A 24709-nucleotide genomic window follows, 5' to 3' on the forward strand; every position below is an offset into this window, starting at 1 on the left:
CAAAAAACTGAGTAACATTCTGCTCAATTTTTTAAGTTTAAAGTTTACCCAGCTCATTTTTAAATTTAAAAGCCATCGTGACACGGTTATTACCTAACTGCTTACAAAGGAATCTAGAGAATACATCTCACATAATAAATCTGCTTTACAATAAAACTAAACATACAATGTCATAGCAAAACGTATTAACTTTCACTAATGTCAAATAACCTAAATATCCCTGTTTAATGGCATTATAATTTCTATAAAACCAAAAAATTTTCTTGAAGTTCTCACTGGATTAAATGTTGATCTGAAATGTGTGACAAAGAGCACTGAAACTATCAGTAACTTAAACACAAATGTATGTTTACCTTTAGCCTGAAGACCCAGACCTTAAGTACCACATTATGAAGCTAGACAAGCTCACCTGAGTAGCTGCAGACTGACAGGAAGATGACGATGACGACGAGACAACAGGAATGTCAGACTGTACAGCAGCCACAGTGGTAGCGGGTGTGAAAATCAGCTGTACAGACAGAAAAACCAAAAAAATACCCTAAGACAAAAGAACATGTCCCACACACAATGTATAGCAGGCAAGAGAGACTGAAATTTGTGACAGAAAGACAATGCAGTTTAGGATTGTCTCCTAAGCAAAAGGTCTTACACGACAAGGAGAACTTTTTAATAGAGAACTCAAAAGGAAAAAAAAAAACCGGAAACATTTTTGAAACAGCTCATGATTCTGATGAGTAGAAAAATAAATCAGTGCTCAAAAAAGAAAATGTATTTTGGCAATATGAAATCCTCATACCAAATTTTTCCCCAAATAAGCTATTATACTTAAACTTTTCCCAGCTCAAAACTATTGTGGCAGGATTCCTAAAATGGAAGTTAGAATAGGCAACCATAGTCACTGCTCTTGAATGCAAACTAAATTTCAGTGAGAAACATGAAAAGAAACACCAAAAAGTCTTTTCAGTCCTCTTTACCCCAAAGGATAACTATGCCACATGCTACGTTACAATATTTCACTCAGCTACACAGGATCTGTGTAGTACAAACCTAGGTTGCTCTTGATTTTAAAACTATTTGTAAAGAAATATTCATTCTAAATGTAAATGCCACAACATGTTAAAAGTCAACAACAAAGCAGCCTGCAAAAAAAAACTTCACATCAAAAAAAAAAAGAAAAGAAAAAGAAAGGAAAGACATACTTGATTTATTTATCACCATCTCTTTTCAAATACTTTTTTTTAATACTGAAACAGAATGCCATTAATTAAAAAAGGCAATACAATCCACTCAGAGATTATCCAATCCAATTTAGTAAATTATGACAGTTGTTTCAAAGAACCTGTGAATACTCTATCTCAAAATTGCATCAAGTTATACAGTTCCTCAAAAGCCATTTCTGTTTAAATTAAAATTACCAATTAAAGGATCATTTAAACTTCAGTTCTTTACATACTAAATTTAAGTGAATTAAATAACAAGTATAACTTTCACAAGAAAGTAATTTCCAGTACAAACAGCTAAAAGCACTATACCTAAAAAGATGTTCTATCTAGCGTGAACCATATGAAACTGCCAGTTTTAGAAGTCAAAAACGGTCCAGTAGCAACCATTTCAAATGGTTCTCCCTAATTCTGAAGTATATTACTGATTAAATAAGATCTCATGGGGAAAAAACCCAGAAATATGGTAATGTCTATTGAATAGTCTGTAAATAAAAAGAGGGTCATATCATTGTTTCCTATTAGAAATATGATGGAAACCTTCTTCGCAATTTTAGTGTAGAACTGGGGATCCAGATATATATTCAGTTCACTGGATAAAAAAGAATATAAATAAATACATATCAGGGACAAAGTTCTTCTCTAGCTACCTGTAAAGACATCAAATAAAGTAAATGTCAACCAATTTTTACATTCCTTAAAGAAGGCTCAACAAGTAAATTAGGAAATCAGTAGATAACACAATAGCCAAATTAACATTCCTGTATTAACAAAAGATCAAAGTGAGCATAGGAACACAAATCACCTTGCAGATTTTAAGACGGGAATAACCAAAGCTAAGACTCATCTGGTAAATTATCACGAACTCCAATCCAGATTTCAGAAGATCCCACAATATAAATTCTAATTTATAGTTAACAACCAAGTTTTTTATGTTTCTAACAATTTCATCAAATCTAAGATGTCAAAGATATACGGTGATTTTATGTATCACTACAAGCACCAACTACAACCGTAAGATGCCATCAATTATAAAATGCATCTCAGTTTCAGAGATGTTAAAATATGAAAAAGGGTTTGAAATCAAAGAAATTTGATATTAAAAATTAATCACTCCTATGTTACAGAATCTGTTAGCTCCCTAATGCTGCTAATTACTATTTGATACACCAAGAAGGCCTACCAATTAAAGGTAGAATTTTTCATGACATAAATGTATAAGAGCTAGGCACATACACAAAAATTTTGTTAAACATTTCTTAAATATTAAAAATGCCTCCTATTGCATCAAATCAAGAAACATTTTGATCTCTCTCAAGTCTTTAAACACTGAAAAAATCTGGTAGCTCATATCTTACCATTTGAGCTCGGAGATACATTTGAGCTTGGCTTGCCGTTAGGGTAGGGGAGGTACTCCCTAGTAACATAGTCTGTTGGGTAATACTGCCACTGGTAGAACTGGAAGCCTGGGAACGGCTTATTAACTGTGCAGGTGTAGGAGAAGTAGAGAGGTTGATCTAAGGAAGAAAACATATCAGGTCATAGGCTTCCATTTCTTGCTTCCATGTCACTGAATTTCACCAAGCTGCAGTTAGGCAATCAATGGTATATATTGTGGCTGAGGAACCTAAGAGAGGGCTTCACCTTTGACAGACCCATCATTTCTATAGGCGATTATTTGCGCATATGCAAACAATAGCATGTACTGGTTAGTAATTAGGACAATTTTTAAGGATATCCTTATTGTGTTTCATAAGATTCCAACATCTTAAAATATCATTTCTACTATCTCCCCAAAATTAGGGCTATTGTTCCATTATTTTAATATTCCATGTAGTGACTTAAAACATTTGAATCAACAGTCTACATTATTTTGTCATTTTCTGTCACATTTCGAGGGATTTCTGAAATGAACAAAAGTTAAAACACAGATAATCCATGCACATGTATATAAACATACACGTAACATATAACTAGTATAAAATTCTCCTTCAAAAGCTCTCAGAAAAGAAGAAAATAGAATTGTTACTGGTCAAACAGACGGAAAACTCCTGAATATTGGTTACAAGATTAAATTATAAACACTAAAGCTGCTGTTAAAGAATAAACTAGTGCATGGTCTATCTCTAGGATATATAAGAGACTGGTAACTGGTTGTACCTGTGAAGGCAAACTGGGTGGGAACAGGACAAAGGGACACATGTAGACTACCACATGCATACATGCATACATGCATTATCCATTTTAAAAATAAATAATATTTTTAACAAGAATAACATAATGCAACCTCAAATCCTTTTTATGGACAATGTAGAGAATAAAATTAAGAAATAAGAAATAGTTTATTAGACTTCTGATTCAAGGAACAAGGCAGATTGAACTAATACATCCACGTGCCCAAATGCACTCACTGAAATGCAAGATCAACATGAAAAATTATAAAAATATATAACTGAACTCAAAAAAGGGGAAGGGAGGGGGAATTCCCAGGTGCCGGAAAGGAAGAAACTCAAAGATGTAAGCTCCAGCTGACACCAAGGCAATCTAGGGAGATACTGGCCCACAGAGATAGAAGACCTGATTTGAGCCTATTTCAGGGGGGACCTAGAAGTAAAACCTGTTTTGAGCCAAGATCCTCAAAAGGGCTCCTCAATATGTGAAAAGGAGCTGGAAAAGCTCCACCTATGCGTCCTGAGAAGCAGCAAGAAAGGTTGCTATCTGCCCTGCCCCAGGTGGAAGGAGAGAGGCTCTTATGAGAATCAAAACTCCAGGTCTGCACCACATAGGGGTACAGAATCCATATTCACATACCTGCACAGTTCCATAATATATTCCAAAACATTAGCATTTGTACCAGTCCAGGTCATTTGTTAAACTGAACAAGTGACTGGAGGAGGCTGAGTGAAGGCTATACAGAAGGACCTCTCTATACCGTTTTCGTAACTTCCTGAGTCGATAATTATTTAAAAATAAAAAGTTAAATAAACTGCATAGTGGGTACACAAGTTGGTTAACTAATTATATTTATCTGTATCTTTTAAGTATTTCTTAATTTTAATAAAATACTTAAATCTGTATTTGGGTGCGTTGGGTCTTCATTGCTGCACACAGGCTTTCTCTAGTTGCAGCAAGTGGGGGCTACTCTTCGTTGCAGTGCACCGGCTTCTCAATGCAGTGGCTTCTCTTGTTGCGGAGCATGGGCTAGGCACGTGGGCTTCATTGGTTGTGGCGCGTGGGCTCAGTCGTTGTGGCACGCAGGCTCTAGAGCGCAGGCTCAGCAGTTGTGGTGCACGGGCTTAGTTGCTCCACAGCACGTGGGATCTTCCCGGACCAGGGCTCAAACCCATGTCCCCTGCATTGGCAGGCGGATTCTTAACCACTGCACCACCAGGGAAGCCCTATCATTCCTTCTTAAACCAGCTTCTCCTCAAATGGCCACTGGCATCTTCTAAAAATCCCCCAAGACAGACTAATCTGGAAATCATCCTAACTCCTCCCTCTCATATAACTCACACACAAAATCAGTCACATGTCTTACTGTTTCTACACCTTTATCTTCCTCAATTTCATTTTAATTTTGAATCACATAGTTTGAGATTCTGAGCCCATAGCACTTCCATCTACATTGCTTTAACAGCTGTAAACTGATCTCTCTGCTTGGAATATTGTCTCCTCTGACTTGCCAGACAATCTTTCCCTAATTTTAATTAATAAATATTAATTAGCCATTTAAAAATCTTCTAGATAACATTCAAACTCCCCTAACTACCTCTGCAGTATCATCTCCTTCCACTCCTCCATACATACCCTTCATATTAGCCATATGAAGCTATTTGCAGTGTCATCATGTCTCAGGCCTCTACGGCTCTGGTAACAACTCTGGACTGAACTGAGCATCACCTACCCCCATACCCCACCTCTTCCCCCTCTATGTAGTGTACAACTCTCTCTCAAAAATCACCTGCTAAGCTTTTTCAGGCATCCCAACCCCGTAGTAGAACTGACTACTCCTCTTTTGCCTGTTATCTTCCATGATTTCCATATTCTTCTAGCATAAACTTCTGTCTCACTCGTCTAAACAATAATTTCTTTAAGGGTGGGGACCATGTGTTATTTATCTTCATATAACCAATATCTATGAGAGTGCCTTCATTCAATACGTTTATTAACTTAATGAATGCCATGTTATTTTAAGGCATACTTCATACTTTAAATGTAGTATATAAGCCTTCCACAAAGACTGAGCGTGTGTGTGTGTGTGTGTGTACAACAGCGAGAAGAGAAAACAATTCTGGTCTAGCCCCTAACAAAGCAGAGTAAAAATGCAGATCGTGTGGTGACACTAGTTCAACTCTACTTTTGATGTGCTATACAATAAATTATTAATAAGCACCCCCCAAACATATTCTTTTTCTACACCACTCCACAAACGGGTATCTTGGATAAAGCCTTGCTCCAAAGGTTAAATCACTTAGCAGGGTAAAATTGGACCAGGTTTTCTGACTCATATTTTGGCATGCAGGGTGCTTTCCTATACTGTGAGAGCTTGTTAATTTGAGTCACTCTACAGTAATAATGCCTTGGCAGTTTTTCCAGTCAGTGATTCTTAAAGGGGGGAAGAAAGAAAGAACGATACTCTAGTAAAGGATAGACCACACACTCTTTAAACAGAAACATACAAGTTTTTTGAAAAACTGACTGGCTGATAGCCAAGTGCCTGAGAGTGCTCTGTAAGGAATAAGGAAGTAGAACAAAAATTACAAATAGAATGCTTTTTTTTCTTAAAAAGGAAGTAAGAAAACTAAATAGTAGCCTCCTAGCCACCTGCATTTCACTTCGTCTAAGTTGTGAGATCAAAGAACAAACATCACACTTATTTTTAAGTTCCAAATGGCAAGTGCCATTCCAGACAGTGTCCACTAATGAATGCCAAACCCACGAGGGCAAGGCTATCAGTAGCCAACTCTGCAAGAAGTCCCTTCCTTTCCACAACTGATATGTCTCTCCTCTATTTTCTGCTTTGCTCTGCTGACCTGAACCAGATGCCCTCAACTGTTTCCATTATCTTCTCTGTCAATCCCATCTCAACATGTGTAATTCCCTTTCATTTTAAAGCCTCGGCCAATCCTGTCGTCTCACACCTCAAGCCCCACACTCCATAAAGGAACTTACTCCTTTAGCCCTATTGTTGGAAGCTCTCTCCTTACTGACACTAAGAGTCACCAAAGAAAACCACATCTGCCAAGAAAAGCCATTTAACTCTCAACCACTCCTTAGTGCCCCCACTAGGAGGCTACACAGGGCCTCTGGCCCAGAGTACTCCCTAGAACCAAAGCCCATGTGAGACCCACTGCTGCCATGTAACTGATCAGAATCAATCAGGTATATCTACAGAGAGACATGGTACACAGACATTAAAAGGCTGATTATATCTGTATTCAATGGCATGAAAGTATCTTTATGACCCACTGCTGAGTGAAAAAACTGTAGAATAACATGTAGAACATAATCCACGTATACAATTACATACAAATATCTGCATGTATGTATATATACATTCCACACATGTGAAAAACATGTTGAGAGAAAGATGTCTGCACTGTATACACACACAATAATGCATACTCATAAATTTGTATCTGATTAGATTTGGTATAGAAATATACACATACACACACACACCTGGAAGAACAGTCACCAAAATGCTAAAGATGAATAATGCCTACTAGGGGTAAAACTTGGGAACGGTTTATATTTTCTTTTCCAAAGTTTTTGTCATTTCTATGTAGGTATTAACTTTAGAATCAGAGAGGAAATGATATTTTCCTTTTTTTATATTTACTTCAGTATATTGTTTTGTTTTTATCACATTAAAGCAGCATATAAATTTTCTTGCCTCATTATTCAGTGGGAATTTATGCAATTCAAATATCTAGAAGTGTTAAATATTATATAGAAATTTCAAATAATAATCTACCCATGAAGGATATCCTTTTTAAGAGACCACATATTTTTAACAATGAAATGAAATAAAATGCCTACCTATTTATTACAGAAAATCATTATTTCTACTTTCTGCAATACAAGCTGTAAAAACAACAGCAAAACAAACAAAAAACAACTTCACAACCTCCCAATTGTGTTCAGATTTTGACACCCTAAAAAGAAAAGTTGCAATGCAGAAACAATTAAAATATTGGAAATAACTGTCCAGCAACAAAGATAGTTATATAAGACAAACTGCAGCCATGCTGTGCACAGTAGCTCAAGTGAGTGAGATAGAAAGCTCTGAAGACACACTGTTAAGTGTAAAAACAAAATGCAGAATATCTACGTGTGTTTACAGTGTATTAAAAAAAATTGTGTACTAAACACATAGGCACACATTTCTTTATACTATATATGTCCTTAATGCATAGGTGAAGATCTGACGGGATATCCAGCAAACTGAGAAGACAGAAGGGCTGAAGGGGAAAGGAGGCTGAAGGTGACGACACTTTTTTACTTTACCTGTACTATGGGAATATTTTATAAGAATGCAGTAAAACTGCTCATGACCGGACAAATACGCAGACTACAGTGTTATTTTAAACTGCTATTAAGCTTTGAAATAGGTTTCTAACAATCCTTGAAAACAATGAGTTTTAAAACTTAAAATACCTCCTAATATTAATAATAGAGGATAAGTACCTTGGTTTTAAGCAAGTAATTTTCCCCCAGATAAATTCATAATGAATCCATTTGATATGTAGTTGATCTGATTTAGACATTTTTAGAGAAAACTGATCATTTATAAGGCTCTTGATCTAAAAACAATCTCATTGACCTAATATACTAATATTCCTAATATTCCTAAGAGTATACTCTTAGGAAATTTTTTTTAAAGAGAATTACTAGATATAAAGATACGTAACATTCAATGTAGGTTTACTTATAATAGCAAAAAAAGGGAAAAATTAAAACTGCCAGCAAGAGGAAAACAGGTAGAATATTATGTAGCCATTAAAAATCATGTTTATAAAACAATAAATACTGAAGATAATGGTCTGAGCACACCCATTTGCTTCTCCCTCCTACTAAAACCCACTGAAATAGCAGTTAATACAATAACAAAAAAGACTGGGGGAAAAAAAAGCAATTATACTCCAATAAAGATGTTTAAAAAACAAAAAAAAAGACTGGGGGTAACAAACATACAAATTTAGACTGTGGGACATTCCGTAAGATAAGTGACCTGAGCTCTTTAAAAAAAAAGGTGGGGAAAAAAAAAAAAAAGGTGGGGGAGGAGATTTTTTTTTTTTTTTGCGGTACGCGGGCCTCTCACTGTTGTGGCCTCTCCCGTTGCAGAGCACAGGCTCCGGACGCGCAGGCTCAGTGGCCATGGCTCACGGGCCCAGCCGCTCCATGGCATGCGGTTTCCTCCCGGACCGGGTCACGATCCCGTGTCCCCTGCATCGGCAGGCGGAGTCTCAACCGCTGCACCACCAGGGAAGCCCCGATCTTTTTATATTAAAGGAAAATCGGGCATCCACATGCATGTGTGACCCTTAATTAAATCCTGGGAAAAGGTATTTTGGAGACTACTGAGGGAATCCAAATATGGGGCACATAGGTCAGAAAAACCGTGTGAATAGAGAGGAACTTAACAATTGTTATGGATAGCTACATGAAGGGTACACAAGAGTCAATGCTTACTCTTTCCATTTTTCTGTGGGTTTAAATGTTTTTTCCAAAAAAACTTGGGGGATTAAAAGAACAACATTAAACAAAAAGAAAACACACATACAGCAAAGCGAGAGAGATAAGGGCACCATCTGCATTTCTGTAAGACTTAAAGATGAGATCATACTGAAGGAGAAAACAGAGAGAAGGAAGCTCTCTGTAGTCCAGAATACAGGAAGAAACAGACCAGAGTGGATTTAGTTAGACTCAGAATTTAGAGGTATGAAAGCAGAAGTAAGAAGTGGGGCTAAAAATTGAAGGATTATCTACAGGTCTGTCTAGAAAACAGTCTCACCAGTCACAACCCCACCCCTCTCCCATAGAGAAGGGGTATCGAGACCTAGAAAGAAAGGACACTTCTCTTTAAAAGTCTAAAAACTGCCATGGAAAAGCTAGGCTTCTAGAGTGGGTACTGGTACCTTGAAGTAAAACCCTCCTTACTCCGAAACTGCTGGCTCACCAGTCTAATGGCCAGCTTCTAACCTGCACACCTTCAATTCTAAACCTGCCAAAGATATATCCTTACCACTGTCATCACCACTGCTATTCCCACATGCAAATACAGAAATCTTAATCGGCCTTTCCACTAAGGAAAGGGGTCTGCTAAGGAACAACCTATCTTCAAAGCAGTGGAAGAAACCCATGTTGATTAATTTATATAATCATTTACTCTTAAATATAAGCAGAAAACCAAGCATTTTAAGGGAAAACTTCTTTTTCTTATAAGAGGAAAACCAGCAGCATGAAAAAAAAGACAAAAATAATTTCTAAGGAACATAAATTATTTAGGAAACAACAAAAAAAAGAGTTTTAAAATCTGATAAGTATCACAACAGAGATCTAAAATATTCCAGCCATAACAGAGAAATAGGATTCCAAGGGAAAAGAATAAGAAAATTCTCTTAGAAATTGGAAATACAAAGGCTGAACTAAAATTTTCTTTTAAATGTGAAACGAAAGGATTAAAAAAAAGAGGGTAAGGAAATATGTCACAACAGAATAAAAAGATAAAGACAGAAAATGAGTAAAAAGCTAAAAGAAGTAAAGGATCAATCCAGAAAGACCAATATCCAACTAAGGAGCTCCAGAAAAAGAGAACAGAGAAAATTAGAAGGAAATAAATTTTTGTTAAAACTTTTTTAGTTTCATACACATGAACATTAAGTTTCACACTAAGAGAGTCCAAAAAGTGTCTGAACTCAATGACATCTAGAGAGCCTCATGAAACTCCAGAAAAGCTAAAGAAAACAGGCAAACCCAAAAGACTGAAGAGAAAAAGTACCAATTAGTGATAATAAGACAAAATCAGCCTTTTCTTTGGTAATACTAAAAATTTGAAAACAATGGTTTCAAGTTTCCTAAGAAAAATCATTTTCAATATAGAATTTACATACAAATAATCATTAAAAAGATATGGGGAGGGAATTTTTAGGACTACAAAGATTCCAAATTTATTTTCCACGTACCCTTTACAAGCACGTTATTAGAAGATAACTCCAGTAAAACAAAACTATCACAGTGTCCTTTGACTATTTACATGTCTGTAGACTATATCCACTGTACTCTAAGACGTTTGTTCACTTTGGATTCTTGACACCTAACACCACGCCTGGCACCAAGTAGGCATTCAATAAGGAAATATTGGCACAGATTATCCTCAGGAGTGTGGGAGACTAGCAAAGAATCCCATTCAGGAATGAATCCCTGAAACTAAGCTCTGCTATTTCAGGAGCATGAGCTCAGGATGAGTCCTCTTCTCTGCAAACTCCACATATTTTTTAAAGCTCAGCTTAAGTCCCGTACAAAAAGCCTTCTTCAACTACTCCAATCCCCAAAGATCTCTTTTCTGTTAATTCCCATGGAATTTATCACTTGATTATATACTGTTATGTTGGTTACTGTTTGATATGTCTAGGCACAGTTCTTCAAATGTCTATTACTGTCTCTGAGGGAAGGGACTTTGACTCATGTGTACCCCCAGGGCCACTAGCACAGTGTGGGACAATAGGTAAACCTGATTAACTGGCTGCCTGCTCATAACTAACAACAAAAGAATCTCATCACTGAGGTCAGGACTTAGACTCTCTTCCATAATGCAATTTCAGGCAATCAGAATATATCCTAAAATGATTCTTTGCACTGAAGATAAACCACTTGCGGTACCAAGATAACCAAGAATTAAAATTAATACGATGTATTACATGTTCTAGTTGATGATTATAATTAAACTTCATCTTTCAACAAATATTTATTACACACCTACTATGTGATAGGCTAAGTCCCTACAGAATCTTAGATTAACATCTAAACCACTGGTTCTCAAATTTTTTTTTTTAATAGAACCCTTTCTTCACACACCGTCTTATTCAGAACTCCCAGATTCAAACAGATCACAGAACTGTTCTGTCTAAAGTTTAAGGTAAGGGGGCTTCCCTGGTGGCGCAGTGGTTAAGAATCCACCTGCCAATGCAGGGGACACGGGTTCCATCCCTGGTCCGGGAGGATGCCACATGCCGTGGAGCAGCTAAGCCCATGCACCACAACTACTGAAGCCCCCGCGCCTAAAGCCCATGCTCCACAACAAGAGAAGCCACCGCAATGAGAAGCCCGAGCACCGCAACGAAGAGAAGCCCCCACTCGCCACAACTAGAGAAAGCCCAAGCGCAGCAACGAAGACCCAATGCAGCCAATAATAAAAATTTTTTTAAATAAATAAATAAAGTTTAAGGTAAGGCTCAGAGCCCTATCTATCTTAGTCTGCTCAAGCTGCCATAACAAGGTGCCACAGACTGGGTAGCTCAAACAACAGAAATTTATTTCCCACAGTTCTAGAGGCTAGGAAGTCCAGGACCAAGGTGCCAGCCAATTCAGTTTCTGGTGCAAGCTCTATGCTGGCTTGCAGATGGCCACCTTCTTACCTCTCAGCAGATAGAGGGGAGATCTCTGATGTCTCTCCTCTGATAAAGCCACCAGGTCTACTGGATCAGAGCTCCACACTTAGGACCTCTTTTAACCTTAACCACCTCCTTAAAGGCCCTGTTTCTAATATAGTCACATGCGAGTTTAAGGCTTCAACATACGAATTTGGGAGGGATGCAATTTAGTGCATAGCACCATCTACTGAACCTTCTCCTTGATCTAGGCCCAGGGACACATGGATGAAAAGACTAAAAACCATCCAATTAGACAACTTAATTTTACATAAAAGAAAACAGGGGTGTAAGGAGGTTAAATGACTTGCCCTAAGTCACACCACCAGTCAGTCACAGAATTAAGACCAGAAGCCAGGTCCCTTATGTCCTCCTTTCTACCAAACTTTCTCTCATAATATTCTACAATTGGTAGTAAAGTCACCATGTACTCTTCTGACTTGAATTGTCAATGAGATGCACAAGACATCACTAATCACCAGACCTGCCACATGAACTCCAAACTCATATATCCAACATCTACTCAACATCTATAGGTGGGTGTCTAACATACATCGTGTTGAAAACCAAACTCCTTATTTTCTTCTCCAACACCTGCTTTAGCAGATTCTTCCAGGTGTTCAGGCCAACATACTACAGTTATCGGTGATTCTACCTTTCCTCACATCTCTTATTCAATCCCTCAGCACATACTGTTAGGTCTATTTTCAAAACATCCACATTTCTTTTTTTGGCCACACCATGAGGCATGTGGGAATCTTAGTTTCCCAACCAGCGATCGAACCCATGCCCCCTGCATTGGGAGCGCAGGGTCTTAACCACTCGACCGCCAGGGAAGTCCCAAAACATCCAAATTTCTATAATAAAATATTGGAGAAAAAAAATTCAGAATCTGGCTAACCACTTTTTACCACATCTACTGTCACCATCACGGTCCAAGCCCCCAATATCTCTCTCTTGGATTATTACAGGAACCACTTAACTGGTCTCCCTGCTTCTATCACTGGCCCCTAGAACTTACTCTCAACATTGTACCTAAGTTAAAGCCTGTGTGAGATCATGTCACATCCCTACTAAAACAGCTTTCCAGTAGCTTCCCAACTCACGCAGAGTAAAACCCAAGGGTTTAATAATCTCCTCGTGATTACATTACAATTACCTCTCTAAAGTCATCTCTAAACATACTCCCACTCTCTCACATTCCACTCCAGCCACACTACCCTCCTTTCTGTTCCTTAAGCATGTTTGCCTCCCTCACCCCCCTTCAAATGCCATTTTTATTAGCAATGCTTTCCCTTACCACCCTAATTAAAAGAGCAAATTCCCTCACCCCATTCCCCTTCCTTGCTTTATTTTTCTCTATAGAACTTACCACCATCTAACATATTATATACTAGTTTACCCGTTATCTATCTATCCCTAGCTCCATAAAGAGGTTTTATCTGCTGTGTTGCTGTATTCCCTGCACCTAGAACGGTGTTTAAATGCTCAATAAATATTTGTTGAATAAATGAGTTAATGTATGAATGAATAAAGTCATAAAACTAACTGGGCTTCAAAAGCTCATCTTGGGACTTTCCTGGTGGTCCAGTGTTTAAGACTCTGCACTCCCAAGCAGCGGGAACGGGTTCAACCCCTGGTGGGGGAACTAAGTTCCCACATGCCGTGGCACCCCCCACAAAAAAAAAAAAAAAAAAAAAGAAAGAAAGCTCATTTTGTCTGACACCAGAGCCAGAAAGCTATCAAAAAATAAGGTTTTTCCTTCTTGACAGAATAGTACAGTGAATTAAAGTCAAAACATCTGGGATTAATGTAGATTCTAGGGCCAAAAAACAGCAAAGAAAGGGAAAGGGAATGAGATACAAACAGCCTTTGAGTCATTTATAGACCTATGACTGCAATTTCTAGCCACATAATCCTTTCCAGCTGAAAATGCCCAAAGACTTAGAAAAGAAAGATACAGAATGATCGCTTACAATAAAACAAACAAATAAAATTAACCATAACCTATCTATTTACATTTATGTATAGAAATGTACAGTAATAAGATAGGAAAGCTTTACATAAAACTTTGTCAGGGCAAAAGGGACTACTGAAATGGGATGTCACTTTTACTCTATATTGTCTGTACTGTCAATATCTTAGACAACAAGAGTATATTCATGTTTTATTTAGACAAAATAAAGCTCTTCAACCTACTTCCTCAAAGATAACCACTGAGTAAATTTGTTGTGTATTACAGATTTTCTTCCTACATAACCAGACAGACATATAGATATAAATTTTAAAAAATAAGTTAAATGATAGGAATTCTGTTTCCAGGAAAGTGGAATAGACATGCTTCTCCCTACTCCTCCCCCTAAGTATAACTAAAAATCCCGAATGTTACATATAAAATAAATGTAAGAGGATCCTAAAAGGTGGAGAAAAGCAGACTCCAGGACCCAGTGAATGATGTGCTTGCAAGCTCCCTGGGTTTCCTTTTTAAATCTCATATAACCCAAACATAAAGGTGAACAAGTCAGTAACCCAGAAACAGCAGTGGGTACAGACCAAAAAAAAAAAAAAAGCTCCAATGGGCTGCTCTTTCTAGCCAAGGATCAGAAAAGGGACAGCCTAGCAACACAGAAAACTTTTAGGCAATAATTGCTCTACTCCAGCCAAACGCCACAGAAAACACTATGGCCCCATCCACATCCACATTAGCAAAGACCTAGGCTTCTACCCTCGTCAGGCTGTAATGAGGCACCCGGATCCCACAAATCCTTCCAACAGGTTAGTGCCAGAGAAGGCCAGGTAGAGAGCCAAGACTTTCATACCAGGCAAGCAGTAAAACATCACGAACAACAAACCACCCCATCCCTGTAGTATCAGTGGAGACCACGTGGGGAGCAGTAACGCAGCATTCCCATGCCTCCTAGCCAGAGATACCTCAGTAGAGGCCTAGTGAGCCAGAATTCATGCTCACTTAGCAATTACAAGGAGCATCCCTCAGGTATCAATAGAAACCAACTGGGGAACCTGGACTTCTACCCCCAAATGGCAGTAAGGATGTGGCAAACGCTCTTTCAGAAGCCAGCCAAAACAGAAAATTTAAATAAGATTCACAATCTCATAACATAATACTCAATATGTCCAGGTTTCAATCAAAAATCACTCATTGTACCAAGAACCAGAAAGACCTCAAGCTGAATGAAAAAGACAATCAATAAACAGATGCCAACACCAAGATGAAAGAAGTATTTTAATTATCTGACAAAGATTTTAAAGCAGTAGTCATAAAAATGCTTTGAACAAGCAATTATGAGCCCACTTGAAACAAATGAAAACATAAACTCTCAGCAAAAGAAACAGAAGATACAAAGAAAAAGCAAATGGCAATTTTAGAACTGAAAAATAGAATAACCTATTAAATAAGTTAAATGAGATGATATATTCTTGTTTTCACCTAATAACTAATGAAAACCTAAGTCTCTTTATATACACACATAACATTTTTAAGCAGCTATAGTATTCCACTGTATGAATTAACTATCTTTTAACTAATCCTCAATTACTGAACATTTGTATTGTTTATAATTTTCCACCATTACAAACCATGCATATTTGCATAATTATGTCATAATTATCTCTCATATTTAGTCAATGACATCACTAAAAATCAGACTGCTATGTGAAAAGGCACGCATAGTTTAAATTTTCATACACACTGCCAAATAACCCTCCAGAAAAGTTGTACCAATTATTATACATTCCCACCAATAGTGTATGAGTGTACCATACTTGCCAACAACTGTTACTGTCTCAATGTTTTTCCCTGTTTTCTAATTTGACAAGTGAAAATAGAACATTATTGCTATTTTTACATACATTTCTTTATTACTAATATGGTTAATATATTTTCATGTGTTTAAAACCCAAAAGTAGTCTTTCTTTTGAAAATTACCAATGCAGGTCTTTTGTGTATTCTCACTGTTTATCTTACTAATGTAACAGAGCCCTTGGTATTTTACAAATATAAGCTGGGTGACACATATGGTGCAAATACATTTTCAACCATTTTGCTGGTTTTTAACTTTGTTGATTTTTTTTTGCATAAGAGTTTTTAACTGGCTTAGATTTCATTTTAGCAAATCAAATTTAAAGACTAAATCTTAGTCCCACTAAATTGAAGTACAGACATCAACCTAAAGACTTGGTCCCAACTAGTTTTAGAGACAATCAATCATACACACACACACACACACACACACACACACACACACCCCAAAAACAAAAAAACCCACCACTCTCACTACTGGTAAGAGTCTAGAATTAGCCTTTCTGTTCTCATGACAGTAAAGAAGAGGATGCTGGCACCACTAAATACCTATACATTCAATTAACAATAGTCTCCTCCACACACACAGTTTCCCCAGGTGTATGACTGGACTTCTTACTTCGTTTTTTAAAATACAATATTCCATTTCCCCGTTGGCATTCCACTCCTACTCTGAACCCCAACCTATCTGGCTGGTGACTTGACAACCTACCTTGTAGCCCTCTTATCTACTGGAGGCTGGACCCTTCCCTCATGTCATTCACTGTTATCGGAAACCTATTTCAAAATAACCAAAACTCTGAAAACCAGCAGACTGCCACCTGACGGCTCATTATTATCACTACCTAGAGATTTCTGCTACCATGCTCTGCCCCTCTTTTGGAGACTAAGCTAAATTTTCTAAGCTACCTTGAGTATCATAATTTGGACTGCAAGTCCACTCACTTGATCTACTGCTCAGCTGGGACAGAAAACAGAACAAATGCTATGTATTATTCCCGTGTTTTTTCTAGACATCTATTCTCCCTACTTCTTTTCCCCCACCAGCCAGGCACAGGTTCTGGCATTCTTCATCATACAAGGCTACCTGGTTTATGACAAGTAGCACTAGCAATTTCATAAAAAATAAGCACAATCACTGCAACTGTGATTGTAAAAGTCACATACATAAAATCATAATGAAACAAAAATGGTTTAAAAGGATACCTTTTAATAATGTGAAGGGAAAAAAATTCAGACCACGTATCTCTATACATATATACCCTAATGCCATTCCAGTACTTCACAGAATAAAGAATTTATCTATAATTTTTTTAGCCAGTTTACCACTCCTTTCCATAACTACCAATGTATTAGTTAACGATATTATCTGACATCAATATCCCTAACTATAACATTAATGCTTAGGGCTAAATTACATTACTTAAGTTTTTCATTTTCTTCAGTCTAACATTTTCAAGTCGTTAAGTAATTTCTTTCGTAACTAATTTTATTCACATTCCAGGATACTTCCATGCTAAAATGTAATTTTTTAATTAAAAATATCAGCTCAATAGCCCAAAAATAACAGTATGCTCATCATACACGTACTTAGTAAAGATCACAACCTTAACTAAAGAAATACAGCACAAGTTCATCTTCAATTCCTCAGCAATCTATAAACTATACTCCATTGGATTCAATTTTACAAAGCTTCAAAGTATTACCATCCTGGATCAGGAAAAAACAGCTAAAGAGGATGTTATTAGGTTAACTCAATGGTTCTCAACAAGGGGCAATTTGGCCCCTCAGGAAACATCTGGCAGTGCCTGCAGACATTTTTGGCTGTCACACTAGGGAAAAGAGGAGGGCATAGCCTACTGGTATCTAAGCTAGGCATGCTGCTTAGTGTTCTATAACGCACAGGATAGCCCCCTACAAGAATTATCTGGTCCATAATGTCTATAGTGATGAGGCTGAGAAATACGGGACAACTGATGAAATCTGTATATGAACGGCACTGTATCAATGCTAAACTTCCTGAATTCGATCCACTTCATGTGGCTTCATAAAAGAATGACTTTGTTACTAGGAAGTACATATCAAAGTTATTTAGGAGTAAAGGAACATGTCTCAACTTACCCACAAATGGTTCAGAAAAAGGTAACTGTATATATGTAGATAGAAAGAATGCATGATAAAGTTATGAGCCAAAATGCTAACAACTGGTGAATCTGAGTAAAGGGTATACAGAAATTTATTTTATTATTCTTTCAACTTGAAATTATATCAAAATAAAAAGTTAAACAAGTATTACCACACCTGTAAATTTCTTTTAACTGGGATACTCTGCACAATTTCCCAGTATATATGTGCAATATAACAAATCACCTTTCTTTTACTCCTTTCTCAAAATAAATAACACTATCTTGAATGGATACTTGTAAATTTGACCCACATAACTCAAGTAAGCATAAACTGAAAAGTAAAATTTCTAAAACGTGAATTGCACAGAAAGAGCTAGAAACATTTAGATGTCTACCAAGGACATGACATTCTTCAGTATATCACAGTAAAAGTATGACTTAATTCCCTGAATTATATGTTTCATGCTTTCAATGCACACTGAAAACTGCAATCATTCAGAATCACGGAAGATGTGAACACAGTCAGTGGGAAAACATACATAAGAAATAATACAAAAACTTTTTTAAGACTCAGATTTTCAGAAGTTTGACATTACTTCCAAATTCTTGAAATGTATCATTCTTGTTTCTAGACACTTGTTATTTCAATAATATTAAACAGATAAACAATAACAGTTTTGTAAATATTAACAGTTCACTTCTGGAAAGCAATAATTTAAAATTTTAAAACCAGGAAAAAATTTCGGGCACTTACAGATGTCTGGGACATACTTGACTGCTGTGTGACACTTCCTGTGGGGGATGTAGGTGGTCTTCCACTGGACAAACTTGCCTAAAATAATAAAATCTTTATAATATGTCTATAAAAGCCTGAAGTTAAAAACTTTCTGGTACCAGGATACCATAAAACCACAATAAAAGTCAAAACATCTATTTTACAGTTATTTTACAGTCAACGTGGATTAAGCTTTAGCCAAACAGATTAAGAAAAAAAGAAAACACTGAAAACAGAAGACCCAAAGGCTAATCTTATTTTAATAGCCGCAGTCATTGTCAGTTTTACTCTACAGGTCTCAGTCTTCTTTGAAGTGAAACCACTACTCTAATGTTATGAAAAAGAAATTGGAGCTATATCAAGTACCAGTGGGTTTCGGTTTCCTTACTCGTATCATGTACACGACGTTATTTAAAATTACACTACCGAGAAGAAGTAACAGCTGGGGAAGTGTTTATAACAGAAATAAACCTTTTTTCAGGTTCAGTCAACTGAGATTCTCCTTTGGTGAGGACATTTAAGATTAAATCTCACATACAGTTTAATTTAAATAAACAGTGCAATAATAATGAAGATCTTTTTAAAAACATAAGCATTTAATCATAAAATCATCCTGTTAGCAGTAGGAATCATATGAGTGGATTTTAGAAAAGTGTACATACATATTTTTATACAGAACATTCCTGGAGGGATACATATTAAACTTTTAGTGGCCACCGCTGAAGAGTGGAAAATAGCAGGGGATATGGAAAAGGAATACCTCTATACTTTACCTCTTATGGTCAATTTTATACTGTTTGTTTTTTTTTTAATGAGTGTAAATTACTTATGTAATTTAAAAAACCTTTTTTGTTAAAATGTAGATAAGATTCATGTAACCCTAACTATTCACTGTTGTACCTAAAATTTTACACACAAAACCATGACATTAGTATAGCATTTCTGCAATGTAGATTAAAAAGCAGAGGGACAAAAGTTAGCAATAGGGTAACACATAAAACACACTCATTTGTTTTTAAACTAACCTCAATCTGGCAGCCTATTATATTTCCTTAAGAAAAAATAATCACAGGACACCTGAAAACTCTAAAATAATACCAACATATTTATTTTCAGGAATTATCTGCACGTCATGTCAACTTTGGCCTCATAAGTTCTTAATTCAGTTCCGTCTCACCTGAACAGCAGCAAGGCTCTGAAGCTGGGAGCTGCTTAAGTGCTGCTGCTGGAGAGCTGCTGTGTGCAGCATTAAGTGCTGTTGCTGAGCGGCATACATTTGCTGTAGATACTGAGCAGCTGAGCTGGGAGGGCGGTGCAATGCCTGTTGAATTACCTGTGATAAGTCAATTGAACCAATGTCAAACCATAATCTTAACCATAAAATAAAGTATTAAAAAAGCAGCAGTTTAAAATTTCACTACTTTAAGAGAATGGACTTGAGGACATGGGGAGGGTGAAGGGTAAGCTGGGACCAAGTGAGAGAGTAACACTGACATATATACACTACCAAATGTAAAACAGATAGCTAGTGGGAAGCAGCCGCATAGCACAGGGAGATCAGCTCGATGCTTTGTGACCACCTAGAAGGGTGGGATAGGGAGGGTGGGAGGGAGACGCAAGAGGGAGGGGATATGGGGATATATGTATACATATAGCCAATTCACTTTGTTACACAGCAGAAACTAACACAACATTGTGAAGCAATTATACTCCAATAAAGATGTTAAAAAGGGCTTTCCTGGTGGCGCAGTGGTTGAGAATCTGCCTGCCAATGCAGGGGACACGGATTCAAGCCCCGGTCTGGGAAGATCCCACATGCCGTGGAGCAACTAGGCCCGTGAGCCGCAACTACCGAGTCTGCGCATCTGGAGCCTGTGCCCCGCAACGAGAGGCCACGACAGTGAAAGGCCCTTGCACCGCGATGAAGAGTGGCCCCCCGCTTGCCGCAACTAGGGAAAGCCCTCGCACAGAAACGAAGACCCAACACAGCCAAATATAAAAATAAGTAAAAAAAAAAAGAAAAAAAAAAGTATAGCATTGTCTAGAGTCTGTGCATGTACTTTTAAAAAAAATGTTAAAAAATAAACTAAAATAAAATTTCACTACTTTAATGTTCAATGTCATCAAATGTATTAACATAGTTCTCTCCTAGTTACATATCACTAGGATTCACTAATCTGTACAAATTAAAGTTACCCAGTAGAGGCAATTCACAAAAGGAAAAAGTGCTAAGTAAGCATGTGAAAAGATCTTCAATCTCACTAGTAGGCAAAACTTACAAATTAAGACACTATTTTCCAACTTTCCAATGGATAAAGATTTAAAATACTACTACTACTACTGGAAAAACAGATACTCTCATACACTGTTAGTAAGAATGTAAATTGGTATAACCATTTTGGATAAAACTTGGTAGGGTTTGCAGCTTGTGTAGCGAGGATATGTATACCCTGCAAGCATTACGAATATCAATGTAGATCAGTGCCATCCAATACGGCAGCCACGAATCTACTGAGCACTTATAAGGTGGCTAGTGCAACTAAGGAACTAAGTTTTTAATTTTACTGAATTTTAATTATAATTTAAATATAAAATAGCCACATGCAGCTAGTAGCTACTATATTGAACAGAGCAGATATATCTATTAACAAAAAATTCCCAAATATATCATTAGGTGAAAAAGCAGGTTACTAAATAGTGTATAGAGTAAGATATGATTTATATTAAAATATTTTAAAGAATATTCAGGAAAACATTAAAAGACTACTGACGGGTAGCTAGATTAGAAGTGATTTTTACCTTCTCATTTGTATTTTTCTTTAAATGTCTGAAAATACTTAGCTTCATTATATTAATAACCACTTAAAATTATAAAGCTTTTTTTTAGGAAATTACTAAATAATCACTTTTTAAAATGTTTTTAAATGTTTTTTAAACATCAGATTCAACTGTTTCAAAACAGAATAAAACTGTTCTTACTAAAAAAAAGTTCCTGGTAAAGTGTTAATGACTGTGACTATTGAAAACTATGAACCTGAACTTCATAAATCGATAAGTATAGAAAAGCAAGTATTCTAATAAGAGGAAAATCCTTTATCTGTCCAAATGGTAAGTCAGACTTACCAGTACTCTGCAAACACATCCTAAAGTCACATCATGCCCATGATGACTGTGAAACAGCACCCTAAATCTCAGCATCAAACCAGAGTTTTCAAAGAGCTAAGGGAGTAATAGAGCCATAATCCTACAGCTTGAGCTTCTGAGTCAGGACACCTTTACCACAAACCTATGAATCTCTTTATCCAAATTCCAAGAAAGCATATTTCCTTGTGTTTTTTACCTTCGTGTGTTCATATCTCAATTCCCCAACAAAAGACTGCTATACCGGGCTTCCCTGGTGGCACAGTGGTTGAGAGTCCGCCTGCTGATGCAGGGGACACGGGTTCGTGCCCCGGTCTGGGAAGATCCCACATGCCACGGAGCGGCTGGGCCCGTGAGCCATGGCCGCTGAGCCTGTGCGTCCAGAGCCTGTGCTCCACAACGGGAGAGGCCACAACAGTGAGAGGCCCGCGTACCGCAAAAAAAAAAAAAAAAAAGACTGCTATACCTACTGCAGACTCCTGTCACAAAACCAATGTAGGCTTTTGACACCTAGTTGCAGGGGACTATAGATCTGCATTGTGATTTAGAATCACAACAATATGTCTTTTTCGTCAGGTAAATCTATATATGTTCTTCTAATTCCATAACAAAATTCTAAAATCAAACTGAAATAAAAAATGAATAACCTATTTGGCACATATTTCTGTCAGAGTATAGTAATTTTTTTCTATTGTCAGCGCAGTCTTTCATTACGATTCAACACTATACTCATGGGAGAGAGACTCTTTAAATGCAAGTTAAAGATACAGCATATTGTTTTATTTTGTTCCTATGAAGGAGCAAAGAAGGGGAAGAGGATTCTCAGGACTGAAAAAGAAAGCTGAAAGGTATTAAAGAACTACTTAGGTAGTTCAGTAAATATTAATTTGATTACATTTAAAGGGAAGCAATTCTATGATCTCATAAGAATTAGTGTTAGTGCTATTTGTGAGATATACCTGTATCTACACATCTTCAATAACTTTTTTTTATTAACACATCCAGCTTAGGTAAAGCTAGAGAACAAAATGGCATTTAAAATGTCACATCATCTGTATGCTCAAGCTCTAGATACTCTTCCCTATATCCCTTGCCTCAGAGAAAGGTGAAAAACATTAAAAACACACTCTCCATTCCAGTTTGAATTCTTACTGAACTGACTAGGTCTCCAACAATTCTGATTCTACTCCACAGTAGCTTCAGAATCCTAAGCCACAGAACAGCTAAATAGCCAGTATACTGGGATCTCCACTCTAGAAAAATGTATCAGGGAGATGACTCCATCACAAACAAGTAAGTCAGCCAAGGCATGCAGGATCTTCGCTGCGGCATGCGGACCTCTTAGTCGCGGCATGCATGTGGGATCTAGTTCCCCGACCAAGGGTCGAACCTGGGCCCCCTGCACTGGGAGCTCGGAGTCTTACCCACTGGACACCAGTGAAGTCCCAAGGGCACAACTCTAAAGCTACAGTACCAACTAGTTATGTGAGTTTAGGAAAGTTATTTAGCCAATTTACAACATCAGTTTTCCCATTTGTTAAATGGAGAAAATCCATATTAAGAACTTATCAAATGCTTGGCACATAGCAAGTATTCAATATATATTAGCTATTACTGTTTACTGAGTATATATAACGTGCCCCACACAATTCTAGATGCTTCCTTTAATCCTCATAACTAACTAAGCAGGTGGTCTCATCCTCATTTTTCAGTTTCCTGAGGCTTAAGGAGATTATGCCTCTCACCCAAGGCTACATATCTACTAATGATAAAGAAAATGGAATTCAAAGAGCACATCAGATTGCAATGCCCATGCCCTTTTCATGCTATACCATATTGCCTCAACCTCCATTACTATAAAGGTTAACGACGTAAACTTTATTTTCCCAACTAAGTGAAGCGCCTAAGACTTTTCCTAATTAAATATTCCCTTCCTCCTCTGCCCCTTAGAGCTCCTGAATGGATCCTCCTGTTTAGGGTTCTTAGGCCCCTTGGGTTTAAAATGAACCTCTTAACGTATCTACAGAGCTGAACAGATCTGAATAGATCCTAAGTCCATATTTTGGGTTCAAATGTAAAATAATCAGAAAAACCTAGAGCCATTCTTCATGTTGGGGCTCTTGGTTGAGTTTGTCAATTGTTGTAGCAGTACCTAGAGACCTTCCAATTATAATTTTCCCAACATATTGTTTTATAAGCTACACGCTGACAAATGTAGGCCCTCTCAATAGAATGATTATTCCGTAACTCTGTTGGTTGTTCCAAACATGAACAATTCTAACTGTACTCATTTAGAGGGTATCAAGTAACTCATTTGAGGACATGAAACAATAGATTCATCTGGCTTAAGCAAAAAGTAATGACATCCTCAGTCTTAGCCTACGCATCATGGTAACTGAAATACCTGTACAGCATGTCGGTCTGAGCCACTATAGACAGAGATCTGTGGTTGCTGCATTCGAGAGGAGGAAGTGGTGATGGTGGTCGTGGTAGTGCTACTGGTTGTTGTCGATACCGAAGATGTTCCAGGGTTTGGTTCACTATCCATAGCTGTACTGTGGTCCTTAAACCTAGCAGATAACACAAAGGATTTATATTGGCAAAAGCATTATCTTATGGTGTTTAAAGAATAATTATTCCAAGAAATAATCAGCAACAGTCTAAATTTCTAAGAAGGCCCTCATTAAATACAGAGAGCACACAGTCACCATAAATACGTGCCAGGGAAAAATACTTCACAAATATATAGCATATTTAATGGTTCATACCTACTAAATTTGAATTCAAATGACTCAGGATATGTAATTCAGATAAAGCCTGGCCTAAAGTTTACCTTTTTATTGTTGAAGGAGGATGAGTGTTTTGAAACCAAAACAGGTGATGACGGAATACTTAACTACCTAGGAAAATTAAAACTGAAGCAATGTCAGAGTATTGAAATATTTCTTTATAGTCTTGTGACCATACTAATTACA

At 37.1% G+C, this 24709-nt stretch overlaps 1 protein-coding gene across 7 annotated transcripts in view; it reads right to left on the reverse strand.

The window, feature by feature from the left end:
• The window catches only part of PHC3 (polyhomeotic homolog 3), an 86070-nt gene that overhangs the window by 59196 nt on the left and 2165 nt on the right, over positions 1-24709 (reverse strand). For 5 of the 7 annotated variants that reach the window (XM_060149971.1, XM_060149972.1, XM_060149970.1 and 2 more), the window contains exons 2-6: positions 24139-24304; positions 19771-19926; positions 18573-18650; positions 2579-2737; positions 410-508 (exon numbers count right to left, since the gene is read on the reverse strand). In XM_060149971.1, the coding sequence (XP_060005954.1) occupies positions 410-508; positions 2579-2737; positions 18573-18650; positions 19771-19926; positions 24139-24304 (658 nt within the window). The remainder of the gene's footprint in view (positions 1-409; positions 509-2578; positions 2738-18572; positions 18651-19770; positions 19927-24138; positions 24305-24709) is intronic. The other 2 variants (XM_060149974.1, XM_060149977.1) reach the window with 1 other exon arrangement.

Source organism: Lagenorhynchus albirostris, chromosome 5 (assembly GCF_949774975.1).
Source record: "Lagenorhynchus albirostris chromosome 5, mLagAlb1.1, whole genome shotgun sequence".
NCBI classification, from domain to species: domain Eukaryota; kingdom Metazoa; phylum Chordata; class Mammalia; order Artiodactyla; family Delphinidae; genus Lagenorhynchus; species Lagenorhynchus albirostris.